The sequence below is a fragment of the Kogia breviceps genome, chromosome 12 (genome assembly GCF_026419965.1).
Source record: "Kogia breviceps isolate mKogBre1 chromosome 12, mKogBre1 haplotype 1, whole genome shotgun sequence".
NCBI lineage: Eukaryota > Metazoa > Chordata > Mammalia > Artiodactyla > Physeteridae > Kogia > Kogia breviceps.
The window spans coordinates 48,630,942-48,653,988 of record NC_081321.1 but is presented as its reverse complement, the minus strand read 5'-3'; the positions used below and the strand labels follow the sequence as shown (position 1 = coordinate 48,653,988).

Genomic DNA, 23,047 nt, shown 5'->3' with positions numbered 1-23,047 from the left:
TCTTTGAGGGCAGGTCTATGTCCATCTTATACATTGTTGCATCCCCATTACTCAGAACCATGCCTGATATGTGGTATTGACTCAATTAAAATGTGACTAAGTGAGGTTCAGTGTAGAAAGCAGTATTTTGACTTGTATCATATTACATAAAGCATTCAATAAATTAAAACAAACTGAATCATCCTTAGCTAAGAAAATATTTTCTAGAGCACAAGGAACAGAAATCTGGCTTTCAAGTTTTTAGCTTTTGTTTGATAGCCTTGTGTTTGAATCACACATGGAGAAATCCCCATCTGTATCTACCATGACAGAAAAATCTTTGTGACATTGGAAATGGTATCTGCTTCTTAACATTCTTTTGAGGATTATGTGTCAAAGCGGTATGTTACACCTGAGTTCCTTGGTTTCACATGGGGGATGAGGTGGACAATCCATGTGATTTGGTCTTTTTTAGAAGAAAAATCCAAGCAGTCTAGCCTGAGTTACTGCCTAGTGGTTCCTCATCTCTGAGGGGAAGATTGGTATGAATGCATGATGTACTCATCTCATTTACAAAATTATCTCAGTATGTTTATAACATTAAACAACTTCATATGTCTTACTTTTCTATTTAAATCTGTTTTTATATCAATCACATGTTCTTAAATTTCTGAAAGCATAACATTTCAACAAATGTTTGATTTTAAGCTGGTTTTATTTTTAGCAGATAGAAATTTTGCTTTATAATTTCACAGTAGGGTTAATACTTTGAAGAAGAAATGCTGGGTGAAAAAAACAATGAAGGCAAACTCGAACTCTATCCTAATGTGATAAGTGAGTTCCAAAAATTTCAATCACCCAAACAGTTCAGTAGCCTTACTGTGAGGTTAAGGAAATGGGTAATGGAGCCTCACAGCTTAGTGAACTGGGTTTTTTCAGGCTAGATATAAATCCATCCAAGTTCTGGCTGTGGTGGTTGTCATTTGGTGGCAGTTGTTCCCTCAGGCAAAATTGAAAGGAATTTTTTTTTTCCCCCTCCTGAACAGGCATTTAATAGTCTTATTTCATTTGGAAGCAGTAGTTGGAGAATAAGTTACAGGAACAGACAGACAAACAAACAAACAAACAAACAAACAAAATCCCAAACCAAAAAACCCCATGTAATTTAAAGTGCTTCAGACTGCAAATGTAAACATGAGGGCAAGGGGAGGCCACCGAGCTGTCTCCCCTGACCTGAGACAGGAGGGTCACGTCATTGTAGGGTCCCTTTACCATCACCACCCTCTGATCTCAGCCCTGCAGGTGGGAGGGAGGGAGGGAATGTCAGAGGCAGGGAAGAGGACTTAAAGGAACAAGGAAAACACTTCGTAAACTTAGAACGAGGGAGCAAGGTGCGGGGCAAGGGAACTCCTGGAGCCCTTGCCTTGGCTGAGGGGTGGGGCTGGTCCCCCCAGGAGGTGCGGGAAATACTGTTGGCTTCATGCTGCAGCCATCCCTGAGACTGGATGGAACGTTCAGGAAAATGGCAGAAATTTCAAAAATCACCCAATTAGTTCATTTCCAGGGAAACTGAGCAGAAGAATCCTGAGGAAGTGGGTTCCCACCCTCTGCCTCCCTGATTTCTGAAAAGAATTTCCCCTCCTGGCCCTTACACTTACCCCTAGATGAAGAATATAACCTTTATCAACCCACCTACTTTGAGAATAAGGTTTGTCTCAGCCCTAGTACAGGGCAGCTTGTCCAGGTGGTTCCCTTACTTTGATCAACATGTTGAACAAAAAGGTGTAAAAAAAGTCATATGCAAATAAATATGTTTTTGATGATACCACATATTGCCTCTATATTTCAAACTGCTCTAACATTCTCATTCTAATCTAGTCACTAATTGTTCCTGCTTCACCAAGCATATACTGACAGAAATGGTCCTACCACATTTAGCAAAGAGATCAAATCTGCATTATGGAGTCAGCATCATTGTATTTCTAGTTTCATGCATGGTGGATCCTTTATAGAGCTATATTTAATGTGCTTCTAATTAAAAAGAGTGGGGGAGTATCCAAAGCTTTCTCAATGTTATCTCAACTTTTGTTTTTGTTTGTGCAGCTCACCATGTTAAAACGGGCACTTGCGAGGTGGTGGCACTCCACAGATGTTGTAATAAGAACAAGATAGAAGAACGGTCACAAACAGTCAAGTGCTCCTGCTTCCCTGGGCAGGTGGCAGGTACCACACGAGCTGCTCCATCTTGTGTGGACGGTGAGGCTTCTTCCATTGCTCTTTGTGATAGGGTAGACGAGGACTGCTTAGAACTGGAATCCCACTATGATGCTGATGACTGGGGTTAATCCTGGGGGGCCGCACCATCAACCGTGTGGTTGGTACAAGGTCACTTGAAGAGCATTTTGAAGTCTAAAACCTATTGGAAGATGGTCTAAGATCTTATGTGGTTTTGTAGCAAAAGGCATTATAATGAGGTTCCAATAAGTCCATGTGCCTCTTACTTTGATACCATGAAATATTGATTTGCCAGTGGAGGGCGAGTGTGTGTGTGTGTGTGTGTGTGTAAATTATTTGGCAAAGGAAAAATGAAAATAGATGATTAAATATTGTGGGTACCTAAACATATGGCTGGTTCTTAACAACGAAAAAATAAACACCGCACAGATGAGTGAATGTTTAGCTGTGGATAGAATTCACATGAAATATTTTTATAGAGATTTATCAAAATATTAATTTCTTTCTTGGAGGATTTTCACGTAATTACAATAGTATATAAATATTTATGTGGGTCTATATAATTGATGTTATCATAAATAATAATGTATTAAGTGCTCATATTTTCATGGTGCACTCCTTGTGATTATAGTTACTGCCCACAGTAAAAAAAGATTGTGTTAATTTGAATGCCTTCCTGATTTTAGCCTACTTGTGGGAAATATTACATTGATTCTAAAATATTGACTCTGATCATGGACTCACTTTCTTATATGTTATGTAAATCAGCACATGCATGTATCCACGTAATTTCTTTCCAATATGTTGGTGTCCATGAAGCCTATATGTTTGCATGAAATATCCTTTAAAAATGTGCCTATCATTAACAATACTGTATTATATACTTAACATGAGATCTACTATCTTAAAATTTTAACTGTTCTTACCACAGTAAAATAAAAATTTTAAAAATATTTTTAGTCAAAAATTCTAGAAAGATTTATTCCCTTTGGACAAAAAAAAAAAAAAAAAAAAAAAGCAACCTTCAAATCCCAATCAGCCCAGTCAGTGGTGGAAAAAATATGTGGCTTTTGTTCCTCTTTAAATGTGCACCCAAAGAATTAACAAGCCCAAATAGAAAATATTAAATTGATTTTTCAATCTCCTGTAGCTTCAATAGTGGAACAGAAATGGTGGTGCCATATGCAACCATGTCTTGAGGGAGAGGAATGTAAAGTTCTTCCAGATCGGAAAGGATGGAGCTGTTCCTCTGGGAATAAAGTGAAAACAACTAGGGTAAGTGGACAGCCAGCCTGTGAAAGCAAAAAGTCTCTCAATTAATAGAGCACAGAGCATGTGCAGTGACATCTTTAAGTGGTGGTTGTAGGATGAGAGGTAATAGTTTTCCATAGTACGTTTTTTTCCCATTTCTCCCTGCTTCATTTTTTCATAGCACATTTTTATTTCACCCAGAATAACATCTTCTATAGATTGCCATCAACTGTCATATTACCTAATAATTAAATACTCTTTGTTCCTTCATGAGATACTGACCAAAATGTGAACACCCCCGCCCCAAGGATGCGTGTTAAATGCTGGGAAGGTGACCCCAATCCCTCATTCTTCTGATGGATAGTAATCTGAATAAATTCGGAAAAAAAGAGAATTTATATATGACTCAACAAACATTTCCCAGTTAATATTATTTCATTTTTATGAGAGTAATTATTTTGACCTCCCTGATTTCTGGATCAATAAATAGTTTTCTAATGGTTAAGTTTGTAATCATTGTAATGAATTATCAAGAGGAGTTTTCAAATCTCAGGATCAATATAAAAGGAATGCTCTTCAGACAGCGAGGTGTTTCAGCTTTCAATGACTGATTTCTGGGGAATAGAAGTGAAAAATAGCTTTACTCTTTCATTTTCTAATTACCTCCATGGATATTCTGGACTGGCAGAATTTAAATTCTTTGTGGAATCAGCAAATGAAAGTTTTGTCTTATTTTGCTTTTTGCCCTAAGGGGAAAGCTGACTACTGTTTAGAACTGGATAACTGGGGGTTAGAACAGAATAATGTTTTATAAAAAGGGGATGTTTTATATAATAAAACGTAACATAAAACTAGAGACTGTAATTTACGGTATTGATTAACAATAGCAGTTTTTTTTTTTTTTAAACCTTGTGTGGACATATTCAAGAGGATTATTTTTAAATCCCATCAGCTATATAATGTTGAGTAATATCTTTAGTGCATTGACTATTCAGACATACAGAGAAGTAACCAAGTTTCTAATAAATAATAACTTTATATTTTGTCAAATGATTCATGACTCTAAACTCGTCAGTTAAAGACTGACACTCTTTTCCAGAATCTGTGGAGTGCATGATCAGTTAATTAGAATAATTGTATTATTCAGTTAGCACATGATATAATCCATATTGATTTTTTAAAACCATCTGGCAATGTAAAATTTCCTTATAAGCTATTTATAGCATGAAAAATTTTTCCTAACACTATTAATCCTTAGTCTAAAATAGCACTCATGTAAATGCCTGGAGATTTAAGATTCTGAAACAATTTTTTTTTTAAATAGTGAGTTCTCTACAACTAAATTCTATGTTTTTATTACATCAGTGGGTATGAGGAAGCTAACACTTATTAGATACTTAAAACATATGCCATATACTGAACAATGTGCTTCATGTGAATTAGCTCATTTAATCCTCTTAATGGCCCAGTGAAAGAGGTAATATTATTATCTCTTTTTACAGCTGAGTAAACCAAAGCTTTAAAATGTTAAGTGACTTCCCAAGGTCATATAGCTAATTAATGGGAAGTTAGGGATCAAACCGTATATTTTCATTCCAGAACCTCATCTCTTAACCTGTAGTTTATACTAGATCATTTAACTTATTCTTAAGTAATAGTGATGAAAGTTTCCTATAATTCTGTTCATATAAAGTAGACCTTTAAAAATATTTTTAGCTTTTTGGATCATTGAAATGAAAAGGTCGGGAGCATGTGATCTAAATTCTCCTAATAAATTGTTTTAGAAGTGTTGCTTCTCTCCCTGTTGGGCCATATTCTCAATAGTTCCAATGTAAAATTGAGTCTCTGCTTCACAAATTCTTCATAATATAATTAAACAAGATAGATGAAAGACTGAGAACTTGTGAGTAGGGAAGACCACATCTAGATCCTCTAGTTTGTTTTATTTATAAATTCATATAACTTATAGTGGATTACCCTTTCTGTTTTTCCTTCATCTCCTTTGCCCTGGAGAACCGCTGTTAATGGAAGACCTCATTGAAGATACTGTAGAGAGGATTCATGCAATAGTGGGTGTTTGTATTAAATTATCTTAAAAATTCCTTCCAACCCTGAGAGTCTATGATTCTCATTTAAAAAGGAAAAATCATTATATATAAGAGAAGATAAGAGGGCTTGAGAGAAGGAGCTTCTTCAGTACAATCAAAGTAAATTATTGTTACTTTTTCCTTCACAAGTAAAAAGATTGCTGGTGAAAATGAAGCTACTTGGACATTTTCAACTAAAGGAACATGGCATTTCAGATGGCTGGGCAAAATGATGTTCAATTACGAATATTAGTTTGGCTCACAAAACAATTAGGTGAATTTCCCTGAGGCCCCAAAGAAGCAAAGTTTTCAAGGTCATCATGTTATTAGTGTTCTGCCATCTCCTTTGAAACAGTCCAAAAAGTATTGGAGATGAGACAAATTCTTGAAATAGTTCTGGCACAACATTACTTTGCCCACAGTGGAAGTGTTGGATAGAGGTAGGTTCTGCCCTACATAAACAGCAGCAATATTATTGAAAAGAAATCTGATCATTATTTTAATAACTGGTGTTATTATCCACTTGCTGGACTTGAATAAGATAGCCATGGCTGTGGTGAGCCAAGAAGCCACTGAAGCCCTGATTTGGCAGGTCCTAGCCACAAATGGGAAAGTCTAGAAATTAAGCAGGAATAGGCTATAAAAGTAACTGAAGAGCTGCTCTCAGCAAAAAGTCATTTGGGTTCCTTACACAAGATATGTTGGTCTTATGGGATTATCACTGCAAGCAAAATGGCTCGAGAAATGATTAAAATTTGCAGTAATGTATATCCTCCTTCATAACTGCCCGTATCCAATCTGGAGTGCTCTGGTAAATTTAATGTTAGAAAAAAAGCAGTCAGCCAAAAACATCAATGAGGCTTGCTTGGCCTCAGCAGAGATGCATGGTACTTTCCAGAATTGACTACAGATCAGGGGCTGGGTGAATTTCTCATTTAAGACTAATTTGGAACTTACATTGTACTTCCCATAAATGCTAATTATATCTTCCTTCTGTCTTTGTATTAAATTCAGGAAGCTTATTGTCATAACCCATTTTCTATTTGTCCTAACAAGGGGAAAAGGCAAAGAATAGACAGCCTTTGTTAGAACAGCAATATTTGCATACATGCTCTTCAAAATCCCAAACATTTAGTCTGCAGAGAAAGGAGGGTGCTACATTGTTTCCTGAACCCTACTTCTCACCTTAAAGCTGGAAACTAGTGACTGCGTATGACATCTGTAACCATCTACTATATTACTTTAAAGAACTCCTAAGTTAAAAAGAAAAAAAAAGAAAAGCCATGAAAGCCTTTTGATTTCAAACTCACTTTCAAAGATAAATAATAAAGAACTTTTCAAAGAGTCATTAATAAAAAAATAGTCTTTCCAGTGTGAAAAAGCATATAATTATATGCTGATTATATAATAGAAAAGTAGCAGGGGGGGAAGGTGATGTAGAGCTTGTAAGAATTGAGAAAAAAAACTTTGATAACATTGTTAGAATCCTCAGAAAAAACAGACTGTGATTCATTTCTTTTAATGTTTTGATACTCTTACTCTGTGGAATATCTCCTAAAAGAAGTCACATTCTGATTTTAGGATTTACAGCCCTTGGCCATTGGTATGGACTCCACACTCCTATGGTCATGCAGCTCAGATGTCTGGTTCTTACCTAAGGAAAAATGAACTTAACTTGATATAAGATTTTTATATTTTCATTAGAAATATTATCTTTATGAATCATGAATCCTCATATGCTTAAGAAGACATTTTCTGAGTAATTTTTAACTAATTGGAATTCTTTCATCTTTACTCATTTACTTAAAGTGCCTTAAGCAGATAAGAACTCTGTAGTTTTTTAATGTCCCTTCAAACATAAATGGATTTTAAGGGCATAAAATATGATTTTATTTTGTTGTATAATGCAATGAAGATCAACAAATGTTAAAAAATTTCCTTGCATAAATATTCTATAATAAGAATGCTCATATTATAATCAAAGCAACAAAATCAAATATGAAAGCATTTACTTAGCTCTTAAAGTGTGCTGGGCACTCCGCTAAGTGCATCGCAGGTATTATCTTATTTAATTTCCCCAACCACAGTAGTTACTAACTAGAGCACAAAGATATACATAGCATGATGCCTGCCCACCAGGAGTATGCCCTTGAGTGGGGGAATGAATAGTAGACAACTGCATTATTCTTTTGTTATCCATATGCAGCCCACTAACAGTAAACATTGGAATCACTGGTAAATATAAGTCGAGTAACATTGTTATAATAATGGGGATAGCATAAGCCTCTAATTCAGCTTCCTCATCTGCAAAAAAAATGAGGGTGTTGAGCTACATTCAATTTCAAATTCCTCTAAACAACATTTATTCTTTGATTCCTTGTGCCAAGGACATTTCTAACTTCTTTCCAGCTAAATTTATATGACACTAATAACTAGCTAATCTCAGAAGAGAGGTAAGTGTTAGGTTTTTCATCCTCTCCCTTTAAGGGAGAAAAGAAATAGCATCTTAGGGTGCTTTGTTGCTTGAAGCCTCAAGTCATCCCCTACCAGATGCTGCCTGATTTTACACCAGGACTCGGCGACTCTGAGTTGGTGGGTCTGAATGGTGTCCAAGGCTACTACTCCAGGTCCAAGGCAAAGGAAGAACACAACAAGAGGAGAAAAGTTCACTTTCTCACCTTAAGGGGGTGCAATTTGTGAATTATTCAATCACAAGTTCTCTTCTTGTCTTGTAAATTTAACATAGACTTAGGGTAGTGTGGTCCTTTTTGATCAGCCCTTTCTAACAGACACATTCCCCATTCTTTTGTCTTCATCTCACCTCTGACCAGGCCCTGAGTTGCACCCTGGTCCACAGGACAGAGCATGACAACCTTTAGGGCTGTGGTTTTCAAATTATCTTGATGGTACCTAAGTAAGAAATACATCTTATGTTGTGATCCAACATATACACAACACGCCCACACACATACACATACACTCATACACCCCACACTAAAATTAAAGTTCTAATGTTTTTGTTTTATTTCCTTCCTTCCTTTCTTCCTGCTTCCTTCCTTCCTTCCTCCCTCTCTTCCTCCCTTCCTCAACCCCATAAATTGATTTTATAACCCACCAATATGTTACAACATGCAGTTTGAAAACCACGGCTTTAGAAGCGGTATTTGACTGCTTCTTGTGTTGGCTCCATGGAACTGGTAGCCACCGCTAACTTGCAAAGATGCAAACTACTGAATAGACAATTTTCAAATCAATTCATCTTTTACATTTTAAATATTTTTAGTCAATATTTTGGAGTAAAAATTTCATAAGATCTTGTAAAATATAGATTTCATGGGGAAAATGTGTATACTGGATACATTCTTCCATTCAAAGACTGTTTATTGTCTTTTATTGTTGGGTGCTAGTCTGCGTTCTGGAGCACAGCACAGGGGAAAAAAAGAGATAGGATCCCTGCCCTCATAAGGCCTAGATTCGAATAGGGTGTATTGGTTTTCTATTGCTGCCTTAGCAAATTTAGTGATGTGGTACAACATCCATTAATTATTTGTAGGTCAGACTTCCAGGCACAGCATAGCTCAGCTATTTGTCTGCTCTGGGTTTCACAAGGCTGAAATCAATGGGTATGCTTCATCTTTTCACAACAGGGCTGTGTTTCTTTTCTGGAGGCTTTAAGGGAGAATCTGCTTCCAGGCCCATTCAGGTTATTGACAGAATTCCGTTCCTTCTAAATGTAGGAATGAGGTTTCTACCCCTCCAGTAGCTGTCATCTGAGAGCCTCTCTCACCTCCATCAGAATATCTGCTTTCTCCATCACAGTGTCTCCTTCATCTTCAAACCAGTCAGGGCACACTGAGTCTTTCTCACACTTCAAATCTCTCTGACATCCCCCTTCCGCCATTTCTCCTCCGCTTTACTCTTCTGCTTTTAAAAGCTCAAAGGATTACATTTGTCCCACCCAGATAGTCCAGGATGATTACCCTATTTTAAGGTTAGCTGATTAGCAACTTGAATGACATTGTCCCTTCACAGCTGTGCTAAGATTAGTGTTTATTTGAATACCCAGGGGACAGGAATCTTGAGGGTATATCTTTAGAATTCTACCTATCAGACAGGGGGAGACAAAAATTAAAATATATGAGTAAAGTATATGTTAGAGATGGTGGTAGGTGCCATGGGAAAAAGTAAAGCAGGGAGGGGAAATGTAGAGTGATGAGCCAAGGGAGTTTGCATACTGAAGTCTCCAAGGAGATGAGGGGATAAGCCAAGGGACTATCTAGAGGACACACTTTCCAGGTAAAGGGAGAAACAAGCATAGTACCCACCATGGAAGCTACCTTGGGAATACCATATTCAAGAGACAGCTATGATGCTAGTGTGTCTGGGTGGAGTGAGCAAGGTAAGTGGTCATATTTCGGATTAGAAAGGTATTATGAGGCACGTCACTATAGACCTAAATTTTTGTCCTGAGCAAGTAGAATGAGGAAGTTGACATTAGGTGAGTTGGAGAAAACTGTGGGGAGAACAGGTTTTATGCTATACATTAATATCAATTAAATCTAGGTTATTTAACTTAATAGAAATTTAAATATGGTATAACATCTTGCATTTGATATTTATTAAGATAGGTGAAAATTTTTTACTATAGTAAGAAAAATGTAGACATTGAAATTCATATCAGAAAAGATCTAAAATCTCAAATGTTATGGACATTTGAAAAAAGCACTTAAGGAACTATATAATTACTATAATGACATTAAGTTTTAAAAAGAGAGGTGGACAGAAACAAACTTTTTTTCTCAATTAGATTTGGATCCAACGGTAGAAGGGATACCAAGGTAGGTGTCCAGGAAGTAGCACTACTAAAAGTGACATTTTAAACCTAGTATTTTAAACTTAAGAGCTGCTTACTTAATTAATAATAAGTTAATAGATCCAGGAGTGTCTCCCTTGTTATTTCTTTAGAGAGTTATTGGAAATTATTGCAAAGACTTTAAAAAATATATCATAAGGAAATATATTCCAAAACTTGCCCTATATTTTTACAATTAAAATGAGAAATGGGCAACATATGAGTGCTTTGATGTTCCTGTAAGATTGAAATGCTTCTACAGTACTTGAGCCAGGTATTTATTTGTAGGTGTTACTCTGAATATTATGCTTATAATCTTATAATTAATTGTGAATGTTTGTACATTGAAATGGAATCTAGTTTGGGCATAATAAAATTTCATTAGCACTGTGAAGTACATCTTTAGGCTACTACCTAAACAATATCCTGTCTGTAATCTGAGGGCTAAAATTCTGTCAGGGATTTATGTTTAATATTGAGGAGCTTGCTATTTGTTCAGAGGTAAGTATTCCTGGGAGAGGCAACACTCATCTGTTTTTGGTTATCTGGAGAGCCCTAATCAAAGAAAAATAGACCTCATAAGCCCTGGGAGAATAGAACAGGAAGTTCAAGTATCCCTAGCTAGCGGGGATTCTATGCCTTTCTCTTTTTCTGGGGTGGGTAAAAGCCATTCTATTAAAAAATATAATCTTCCCTGAATACATTCTCCTGTGGCTCTTTCCCTTCTCCTCACACATTTTCTATGGATTTGAAATCCCTTAAACAATGATTTCAGATCAGTTTTATGTTCTTTGGTTTTTTTTTTCTTTTTTTTTCTGTTTTATTTTTTATTTATTATTTATTTATTTATTTATTTATTTTTAAACATCTTTTTTTTTTAAACATTTTTATTTGAGTATAACTGTTTTACAATAGTGTGTTAGTTTCTCCTTTACAACAAAGTGAATCAGTTATACATATACATATGTTCCCATAACTCTTCCCTCTTGTGTCACCCTCCCTCCCACCCTCCCTATCCCACCCCTCTAGGTGGTCACAAAGCACAGAGGTGAACTCCCTGTGCTATGCTGCAGCTTCCCACTAGCTATCTAATTTACATTTGGTAGTGTGTATATGTCCCTGCCACTCTCTCACATCGTCACAGCTTACCCTTCCCCCTCCCCATATCCTCATCCATGCTCAAGTAGGTCTGTGTTTTATTCCCATCCTACCACTAATCTCTTCGTGACTTTTTTTTTTCTTTTAGATTCCATATATATGTGTTAGCATACGGTATTTGTTTTTATCCTTCTGACTTACTTCACTCTGTATGACAGATTCCAGGTCTATCCACCTCATTACAAATAACTCAGTTTCATTTCTTTTTATGGACGAGTAATATTCCATTGTATATATGTGCCACATCTTCCTTATCCATTCATCTGTTGATGGACACTTAGGTTGCTTCCATGTCCTGGCTATCGTAAATAGAGCTGCAATGAACATTTTGGTACATGACTATTTTTGAATTATGGTTTTCTCAGGGTATATGCCCAGTAGTGGGATTGCTGGGTCATATGGTAGTTCTATTTGTAGTTTTGTAAGGAACCTCCATACTATTCTCCATAGTGGCTGTATCATTTTACATTCCCACCAACAGTGCAAGAGTGTTCCCTTTTCTCCACACCCTCTCCAGCATTTATTGTTCCTAGAGTTTTTGATGATGGCCAATCTGACCGGTGTGAGATGATATCTCATTGTAGTTTTGATTTGCATTTCTCTAATGATTAATGATGTTGAGCATTCTTTCATGTGTTTGTTGGCAATCTGTATATCTTCTTTGGAGAAATGTCTATTTAGTTCTTCTGCCCATTTTTGGATTGGGTTGTTTGTTTTTTTGTTATTGAGCTGCATGAGTTGCTTATAAATTTTGGATATTAATCCTTTGTCAGTTGCTTCATTTGCAAATATTTTCTTCCATTCTGAGGGTTGTCTTTTGGTCTTGTTTATGGTATCCTTTGCTGTGCAAAAGCTTTTAAGTTTCATTAGATCCCATTTGTTTATTTTTGTTTTTATTTCCATTTCTCTAGGAGATGGGTCAAAAAGGATCTTGCTGTGATTGATGTCATAGAGTGTTCTGCCTATGTTTTCCTCTAAGAGTTTGATAATGTCTGGCCTTACATTTAGGTCTTTAACCCATTTTGAGTTTATTTTTGTGTATGGTGTTAGGGAGTGTTCTAATTTCATACTTCTACAGGTAGCTGTCCAGTTTTCCCAGCACCACTTATTGAAGAGGCTGTCTTTTCTCCACTGTGTTTCCTTCCCTCCTTTATCAAAGATAAGGTGACCATATGTGTGTGGGTTTATCTCTGGGCTTTCTATCCTGTTCCATTGATCTATATTTCTGTTTTTGTGCCAATACCATACTGTCTTGATTACTGTGGCCTTGTAGTAGAGTCTGAAGTCAGGGAGCCTGATTGCTCCAGCTCCATTTTTCGTTCTCAAGATTGCTTTGGCTATTCAGGGTCTTTTGTGTTTCCATGCAAATTGTGAAACTCTTTTTTCTAGTTCTGTAAAAAATGCCAGTGGTAATTTGATAGGGATTGCATTGAATCTGTAGATTGCTTTGGGTAATACAGTCATTTTCACTATGTTGATTCTTCCAATCCAAGAACATGGTATATTTCTCCACCTATTTGTATCATCTTAAATTTCTTTCATCAGTGTCTTATAGTTTTCTGCATACAAGTCTTTTGTCTCCTTAGGTAGGTTTATTCCTAGATATTTTATTCTTTTTGTTGCAATGGTAAATGGGAGTGTTTTCTTAATTTCATTCTCAGATTTTTCATCATTAGTGTATAAGAATGCCAGAGATTTCTGTGCATTAACTTTGTATCCTGCTACTTTACCAAATTCATTGATTAGTTCTAGTAGTTTTCTGGTAGAATCCTTAGTATTCTTTATGTATAGTATCATGTCATCTGCAAACAGTGACAGCTTTACTTCTTCTTTTCCGATTTGGATTCCTTTTATTTCTTTATTTTCTCTAATTGCTGTGGCTAGAACTTCCAAAACTAGGTTGAATAAGAGTGGTGAGAGTGGGCAACCTTGTCTTGTTCCTGATCATAGTGGAAATGGTTTCAGTTTTTCACCATTGAGAACAATGCTGGCTGTGGGTTTGTCATATATTGCCTTTATTATATTGAGGAAAGTTCCCTCTATGCCTACTTTCTGCAGGGTTTTTATCATAAATGGATGTTGAATTTTGTCAAAAGCTTTCACTGCATCTATTGAGATGATCATATGGTTTTTCTCCTTCAGTTTGTTGATATGGTGTATCACATTGATTGATTTGTGTATATTGAAGAATCCTTGCATTCCTGGAATAAACCCCACTTGATCATGGTGTATGATCCTTTTAATGTGCTGTTGGATTCTGTTTGCTAGTATTTTGTTGAGGATTTTTGCATCTATGTTCATCAGTGATATTGGCCTATAGTTTTCTTTCTTTGTGACGTCTTTGTCTGGTTTTGGTATCAGGGTGATGGTGTCCTCATAGAATGAGTTTGGGATTGTTCCTCCGTCTGCTATCTTTTGGAAGAGTTTGAGAAGGATAGGTGTTAGCTCTTCTCTAAATGTTTGATAGAATTCGCCTGTGAAGCCATCTGGTCCTGGGCTTTTGTTTGTTGGAAGATTTTTAATCACAGTTTCAATTTCAGTGCTTGTGATTGGTCTGTTTATATTTTCTATTTCTTCCTGGTTCAGTCTCGGAAGGTTGTGCATTTCTAAGAATTTGTCCATTTCTTCCAGGTTGTCCATTTTATTGGCATAGAGTTGCTTGTAGTAATCTCTAATAATCTTTTGTATTTCTGCAGAGTCAGTTGTTACATCTCCTTTTTCATTTCTAATTCTATTGATTTGAGTCTTCTCCCTTTTTTTCTTGATGAGTCTGGCTAATGGTTTATCAATTTTATTTATCTTCTCAAAGAACCAGCTTCTACTTTTATTGATCTTTGCTATTGTTTCTTTCATTTCTTTTTCATTTATTTCTGATCTGATCTTTATGATTTCTTTCCTTCTGCTAAATTTGGTGTTTTTTTGTTCTTCCTTCTCTAATTGCTTTAGGTGCAAAGTTAAGTTGTTTATTCGAGATGCTTCCTGTTTCTTAAGGTATGATTATATTGCTATAAACTTCCCTCTTAGAACTGCTTTTGCTGTATCCCATAGGTTTTGGGTCGTCATGTCTCCATTGTCATTTGTTTCTCAGTACTTTTTGATTTCCTCTTTGATTTCTTCAGTGATCACTTCGTTATTAAGTAGTGTATTGTTTAGCCTCCATGTGTTTGTATTTTTTACAGGTCTTTTCCTGTAATTGATATCTAGTCTCATAGCGTTGTGGTCAGAAAAGATACTTGATACGATTTCAATTTTCTTAAATTTGCCAAGGCTAGATTTGTGACCCAATATATGATCTATCCTGGAGAATGTTCCATGAGTAATTGAGAAAAATGTGTATTCTGTTGTTTTTGGATGGAATGTCCTATAAATAACAAGTAAATCCATCTTGTATAATGTATCATTTAAAGCTTGTGTTTCCTTATTTATTTTCATTTTGGATGATCTGTCCATTGGTGACAGTGGGGTGTTAAAGTCCCCTACTATGATTGTGTTACTGTCGATTTCCCCTTTTATGGCTGTTACTATTTGCCTTATGTATTGAGGTGCGCCTATGTTGGGTGCATAAGTATTTACAATTGTTATATCTTCTTCATGGATCGATCCCTTGATCATTATGTAGTGTCGTTCTTTGTGTCTTGTAATAGTTTTTATTTTAAAGTCTATTTTGTCTGATATGAGAATTGCTACTCCAGCTTTCTTCTGATTTCCATTTGCATGGAATATCTTTTTCCATCCCCTCACTTTCAGCCTGTAAGTGTCCCTAGGTCTGAAGTGGGTCTCTTGTAGACAGCATATATATGGGTCCTGTTTTTGTATCCATTCAGCCAGTCTGTGTCTTTTGGTGGGAGCATTTAATCCATTTACATTTAAGATAATTATTGATATGTGTGTTCCTATTACCATTTACTTAATTGTTTTGGGTTGTTCTTGTGGGTCTTTTCCTTCTCTTATGTTTCTTGCTTAGAGAAGTTCCTTTAGCATTTGTTGTGAAGCTGGTTTGGTGGTGCTGAACTCTCTCAGCTTTTGCTTGTCTGTAACAGTTTTAATTTCTCCATCAAATCTGAATGAGATCCTTGCTGGGTAGAGTAATCTTGGTTGTAGGTTTTTTTCCTTCATCACTTTAAATATGTCCTGCCACTCCCTTCTGGCTTGTAGAGTTTCTGCTGAAAGATCAGATGTTAGCCTTATGGGGATTCCCTTGTGTGTTATTTGTTGTTTTTCCCTTGCTGCTTTTAATATGTTTTCTTTGTATTTAATTTTTGACAGTTTGATTATTATGTGTCTTGGCGTGTTTATCCTTGGGTTTATCCTATATGGGACTCTCTGTGCTTCCTGGACTTGGTTGACTATTTCCTTTCCTATATTAGGGAAGTTTTCAACTAAAATCTCTTCAAATATTTTCTCAGTCCCTTTCTTTTTCTCTTCTTCTTCTGGGACCCCTGTGATTCGAATGTTGGTGCGTTTAATGTTGTCCCAGAGATCTCTGAGACTGTCCTCAGTTCTTTTTTCTTTCTTCTGCTCTGCAGTAGTTATTTCCACTATTTTATCTTCCAGGTCACTTATCCGTCCTTCCGCCTCAGTTATTCTGCTACTGATCCCGTCTAGAGTATTTTTCATTTCATTTATTGTGTTGCTCATCGTTACTTGCTTCCTCTTTATTCCTTCTAGGTCCTTGTTAACTGTTTCTTGCAATTTGTCTATTCTATTTCCAAGATTTTGCATCATCTTCACCATCATTATTCTAAATTCTCTTTCAGGTAAATTGGCTATTACCTCTTCATTTGTTAGGTCTGGTGTGTTTTTATCTTGTTCCTTCATCTGCTGTGTGTTTTTCTGTCTTCTCATTTTGCTTATCTTACTGTGTTTGGGGTCTCCCTTTTGCAGGCTGCAGGTTCGTATTTCTCTCTATTTTTGGTGGCTGTCCCCAATGGCTGAGGTTGGTTCAGTGGGTTGAGCAGGTTTCCTGGTTGGGGGGACCAGTTCCCCTGTTCTGGTGGATGAGGCTGGATCCCATCTCCCTGGTGGGCAGGTCCACGTCTGGGGGCGTGTATGGGTTTGTCGGTAGCCTTACTGTGATTCTAGGCAGTCTCTCTGCTAATGGATGGGGCTGTAGACCTGTCTCGCTCTTTGTTGGGTATAGTGTGTCCAGCACTGTTCGTTGCTGGTCCTTGAGTGAATCTGGGTCTTGGTGTTGAGATGGAGATCTCTGGGAGATTTTCGCCATTTGATATTACGTGGAGCTGAGAGGTCTTTTGTGGACCAGTGTCCTGAGGTTAGTTCTCCCACCTCAGAGACACAGCCTTGACCACTGGCTGGAGTGCCAAGAGCCTTTAATCCCCACGGCTCAAAACAAAAGGGAGAAAAAAATAGAAAGGAAGGAAGAAAGGAGGAAGGGAGGGAAGGAAGGAAGAAAGGAAAGGAGGGAGGAAGAAAGCAAGGGAGGAAGGAAGGAGGGAATAAAGAAAGGAAGGGAGGGAGGAAGAAAGGAAGGGAAGAAGGAAGGAGGGAATAAAGAAAGGAAGGGAGGGAGGAAGAAAGGAAGGGAGGAAGGAAGGGGGGAATAAAGAAAGGAAGGAAGGGAGGAAGGAAGGAGGGAATAAAGAAAGGAAGGTAGGGAGGAAGAAAGGAAGGGAGGGAGGGAGAAAGGAAGGGAGGAAGGGAGGAGGGAATAAAGAAAGGAAGGGAGGGAGGAAGAAAGGAAGGGAGGAAGGAAGGAGGGAATAAAGAAAGGAAGGGAGGGAGGAAGAAAGGAAGGGAGGAAGGAAGGAGGGAATAAAGAAAGGAAGGGAGGGAGGAAGAAAGGAAGGGAGGAAGGAAGGAGGGGATAAAGAAAGGAAGGGTGGGAGGAAGAAAGGAAGGGAGGAAGGAAGGAAGGAGGGAAATAGGAAAGAAAGGAGGGAAGAAAGAAAGGGGAGAAGACAAAATAAAGTAGGGTAAAATACAGTTATTAAAATAACAAAATAATTATTCAGAAGAAAAATTTCTATTAAAGAAAAAAAAAGACCAAAAAAAAAAAAATTGGTCAGTCTAACCCCAGGACAAATGGTGAAAACAAAGCTACACAGACAAAATCTCACACAGCAGCACCCACATACACACTCACAAAAAGAAAAAAAGGGGAAAATAATAGTATATCTTGCTCCCAAAGTCCACTTCCTCAACCTGGGATATTTCGCTCTCTATTCAGGTTTTCCACAGATGCAGGGCACTTCAAGCTGACTGTGGAGCTTTAACCCGCTGTTTCTCAGTTTTATGCTCTTTGGAGAGTGGGGTAAATTTTCCCTCAAGCTCAGAATTCCAAATGCTTTGTGCTGAGACAGCTGTGGTCTAATTCCCAACTCTCTCTAAGAGGAGAATGAATCCCAGCTCCCTGCTGGGCAGTCTACCTCTGATTAATGGTCATCTGGTTGTGAAGTGTGCTTAATAGAAGGGCAGAGTTGAGCTTAACTCTATAATGGTTAGACTTCACTGTGGTACCCAATAAAGTTCTGGACACCAACTTTCAGTGGGTGTGAAAAAAAGAAGCTTACATAAAAGGCTTTGTAGATATTTACCTCAGAGAATAGAAGCACTAGGAGTAACATGTTTTAAATTATTTGAAGATACATCATGTGAAAGAAAAACATTAGACTTGTTCTGTGTGACTACAAAGAATACAATTAAAGGCAAGGAATAACTCTCTTGGTGTCAGCTCAAGGTGATGTTGAATGGGGTAACTTGGGAAATAGTAAGTTCCTCATTTCTGGAAATCATCAATTTGTGACTTAAAGGATGAGCAGAAAATCAGAGTTAACTAGTTCAATTTACACAAACACAAACACAAAACAACTTATGCAAAGGCATTGAGGTATAAAAGATCATGTCTTACTCCTGGAATTGAAATCAGTTTATGGGGTGACTTAATGTGTGTGAGGGGAGTGGGGTGATGGGGAACCCCTGGGTGGGGAATCAGGAGAGCCTTTTACTGCCATGCTAAAAGATAAGGATGTTATTCTCTAAGCAGTGGTGAACCACTGAAGAACCTTAAACAGGAGAGGAGAAGTGTCTGATTTATACTTTACAAAGTCTATTTGGCTGCAATGTGTAAATTGTAGGGAATTAAGGAAAGTATGAGATAACAGGCTTGAACTAAGATAGGAAAGTGATACAGTGAGGGTGTCAAGAGGTGGGAAGGAGAATCAATAGGGCTTGGTAACTAATTGAATATGAGAGGTTAGTGAAAGAAAATTCTAGAAATACTTGTATTTCTGGATTAATCAATTTGGTGATATTAATTGATAAAGACACAATGAGGTGGAGATATCAAGTGGATGGTTTGATATATAGCCCTAGAAATCAAGATAGAAGTCTGAGAATAGTCATCCCCTAGATTGTGTTGGAATAATTAATTTAAAAGGCTCTCCCAGAAGGAATGTGTTGAAAGGGAAGAGCATCAAAGACATTTTAGCAGGTAATGTAGAAGAAGGTACTTGCTAAGCAACATGAAGTGTGGACAGAGAGATAGGAAAACCATAAGACCAGAGTCTGGGAGAACACAGAATTCTAGAGAGCCAGGACTGTCAGTTGATACAACAAGGATAAAGAACCTACAGACAGATATGTGGCCTTTAAGTTTCTTTCTGGATGTGATATTTGCAAGAAATACTGGAAATTCATGATCTGTTAGCTGAATATTATTTACTGTCATAATCTTAATACTTGCCTCCTAGTTGGATGGTTTCATTGGTAACACATTGTAAACTGCAGAATATGCATCTATTTAAAATAGAATGGAGTGTTAGAAACATTTTAAAAATAAGAATATGAATCCCTTTAAAATAAGAATATGAATCCCTTTAGCAAAGTTAACGAACTCCATTCAAGGGATGCCTATCCATTCATTTGTTCATTCACTCTGTAAAGATCAATTGTAGGTCTGCTATGTGGCACTGTGCCTGATATTGTGGTAGGCTTTGGAATTCAAAATTTTTTAAAAAAAAATCATGACTCTTTGCTGTGCAAGGGTTCACAGTCAATTGGAGAGAAAGTCAATAAATCACTGTCATGTGCAGAAGTGGTAGGACAGAGGTTTGTACAGGTGCCACTGGAGTCTATTGGCAGTTTAATATTGCATGGCCTATAATCCTCCTAAAACAAATGGATAACAGATTTCGAGGCCATTCAAAGGCAATTTATTCAATAATTTGTCTCCTTAGTATATAGTGACTAAGTACAATGAAAATATTATGTTCTGTGATGTCAAGATTCAATTAAATTGCTTTCCACCTTTGCATCTGGCATTGTACTACCATAAGAAAATGAAAATCCATTAAGATGCTTTCTTGACTAGACTACTTTCCTCTTGTTGAACTATTCATAGAGATAACACTGAATGAGTACTTTTTGGATTACACTTTTAAATCACTTTACATTTTTCTATTAGTTATAAAATATGAGGGGGGAAGGAGAGGGATTTTGTGTATGGGACCATAGTAATAACTCTAATTAAACTAAAAATAATTTTAAATTGCCACCCACAAATAAGAATATTGGAACCTTACAACATGGCACATATTTATTAATGCTTTAAGCTTATAGAGCACTTTAAACATCTTTAAGTAAGATATATTACTTACAGCAAAATCAGCCATTCAGTTGAAATGTCACCTAATAATAAAACTCAAATTGCCACATTAAAGCAAAGAAGCCAAAATCTTTATAGTTTATACTAAGCCAGGGAATTCCATTTATATAATGTTTAATAGTGGACTTGTTACAGACAAGAGCTATTTAGCTGTTGAATGTACCTTTAACTGCTGTGGTTCAGTATTATTGTGTTTAGCTCCTATTACATTGCAATGTTGGACTTCCCTGGTGGCACAGTGGTTAAGAATCCACCTGCCAATGCAGGCGACAGGGATTCGAGCCCTGGTCTGGAAAGATCCCACATGCCGCAGAGCAACTAAGCCCGTGTGCCACAACTACTGAGCCTGTGCTCTAGAGACCGCAAGCCACAAATACTGAAGCCCGCACACTCTAGGGCCCGTGCTCTGCAACAAAGAGAAGCCACTGCAATGAGAAGCCCGCGCACAGCAACAAAGATTAGCCCCCGCTTGCCACAACTAGAAAAAGCCCACACGCAGCAACGAAGACTCAGTGCAGCCAAAAATAAATTAATTAATTAATTTTTTAAAAATTGCAATGTTGGCTTCCCATGATTTATGGTCGGATTAGCCCAAAGTCAATAAAGGGCTGTTCTGCTGAGGTTCTGCTTACTGTTGGCTATTTTACCTTTAACTTTTATTGCTTATTCTCTTCTGGTGGCAAATATATTTTACCTTTACCTTGCATCTCCTATTCTCTTTCTAGTCCTGTTAAAGGAAAACTAGGAGTGAGAGACAGACTAGGTAATACTGGGCAGTGTAAATTCATTTTCAAAGTATGTTTGCAAATAATCGAAAGCAATCGCTGTGTTGCAACTTTAAAATACCCTATTCTTGAAAGGGCTGTTTGAGTAATTGTGTGGAGAGTTGATTTGTTCAGCCTGTTTCTAGGATTCATAACTGAGACGGTTTTATTCTATCTTGAAATAAAATTGAATATTCTCAACAGACACTTTGGCTGACAGATAAATTTAAATCAGGTATCATAATTAGAAATTTCAGCCTCCAACTTCAGTTACAACATGTGATCGATTTGTGAGATTACAGAAGGCAAATGTCTGCCAGACAGCCAACCATTGTTTGAGATTAAATTTTAGAAATGAAATCAACTTGTTGAGAGTACCCCTGCATATATAATACAGATGTGAACTCTCTGCCTCCACGTTATGACTTTGAAGATTTCTTATATGAGCTGTAAGGGAATTCCCTTATGAATAAAGCTTATGATAAAAGCTGTTAACCGTGACTTTTAGACAAATTCACATTTCACCTATGTAATGGTCTAAAGAGACCCTATTCAGTGAAACTGTATCTCATCACTATATATAATACCAAAGGTATCATAAGATGAAAGAAAAGTGTTCATATCAGTGGATTAAAAAAATCTAGGGTAGAAGTTCAGTTGACCCTTGAACAACAGGGGTTTGAACTGCACAGGTCCACTTATATGTAGATTGTTTTCAATAATACTACATGATCTGTGGTGGGTTGAATCTGTGGATGTGGAACTGTGTCTGTGCAGATTTTCGACTGCACAGGGGTGGGCACCACAACCCCCTCATTGTTCAAGGGTCAACTGTATTTTCAGTAGTACTGTAATCTCTCACTATAGGTAGAAGTATTTTTAGTAACAGCAACGGAAACCTCTCACTAAGGATTTAGCCTTCTGGAAGTTACAGAAAGATGGAGATGTTGTCAGGATGGATCAGGTATTTTTTAACTCTCCATTTCACCCAGCATGGCCCCTTGTAGTTCCTGTGCAGTCAGTGTTAAGTCTACCCAGCTTGTCAAGGTTTCACAAGGCCTTATAAACTTAACAGCCTTCTCCCATGTCTTCCATACTTGATTCTCTTGGCCTTACTCCCACATGTGTACACCAACTCCATCTCATGATGCACACTTACATAGTGTGCTCAGCTCCTCCAGAGTCCTCCTCGGTCGAATTTGCTAAGAGGAGGATGGGATATTAGTGACACCATTCTGTGCTTGTGCATAATTAAGTGGGGTATCACTCCCGTTGAGTCTCGCTGATAATTTATGGACAGTTTCCTTTTTCTTCACCCTTCTTTGAGTTCAGATATCTTTTGCTTTGGAATAGGCACACCTGATTCTCCAGGATGTTTCCCTTTTTTTCTCTTTTTATCTAACACACAGTGAGAACTCTATAAACCAACCATGAAGGTAGACTAATCCCTGTTCAAAAGGCAGATGTCAGCTACCTCTTTACAGGCTTTACAAGAGGAATTGTCACATTGAGAGAGCATCTCTTTCACGTTCCACTAGAAAGAATTTCAAGACCTGTTGTAATAACTCTTGCTTAGTCATCAGATGATCTTGTTTATAACAAGGTAGTAAAGTATAGGAATTGTGTGTTCTGAAATTCAGAAAGTCAAGGGCAAGGTATTAGTTGGTGTGATGATTAATCTTATGTGTACACATATCTGGGCCACAGTGCCCAGATATATGGTCAAACATTTTTTGGGATGTTTCTAGGAGGGTGTTTTTAGATGAGATTTACATTTGAATTGGTGGACTTGAGTAAAGAAGATTACCCTCCATAATGTGGGTGGGCCTCATCCAACTAGTTGAAGTCCTGAATTGAACAAAAGTCTGACCTCTATCCTATCTTTTCTGTATTTCTAGAGAACCTTGACTAATACACTTGAGTATTTTAATATTTACAACAGTATTCAAAAAGGGATGAAAGATACAAAATAGCAGTAATAATAATATGGGTAATAACAATACCTTTCTTTTGCTGAGTGACATCTTTTGCCAGGTACTGTGCTATATTATTTAGATAAAATATGTCTCATAATTACCATAACTGACATTGTCAGTCT

At 37.1% G+C, this 23,047-nt stretch overlaps 1 protein-coding gene across 2 annotated transcripts in view; it reads left to right on the top strand.

Moving 5' to 3' along the window:
• TAFA2 (TAFA chemokine like family member 2) overlaps positions 1-23,047 on the top strand; it is a 557,381-nt gene that overhangs the window by 497,572 nt on the left and 36,762 nt on the right. For both annotated transcript variants that reach the window (XM_059082216.2, XM_067009669.1), the window contains 2 exons: positions 2,083-2,235; positions 3,365-3,489. In XM_059082216.2, the coding sequence (XP_058938199.1) occupies positions 2,083-2,235; positions 3,365-3,489 (278 nt within the window). The remainder of the gene's footprint in view (positions 1-2,082; positions 2,236-3,364; positions 3,490-23,047) is intronic.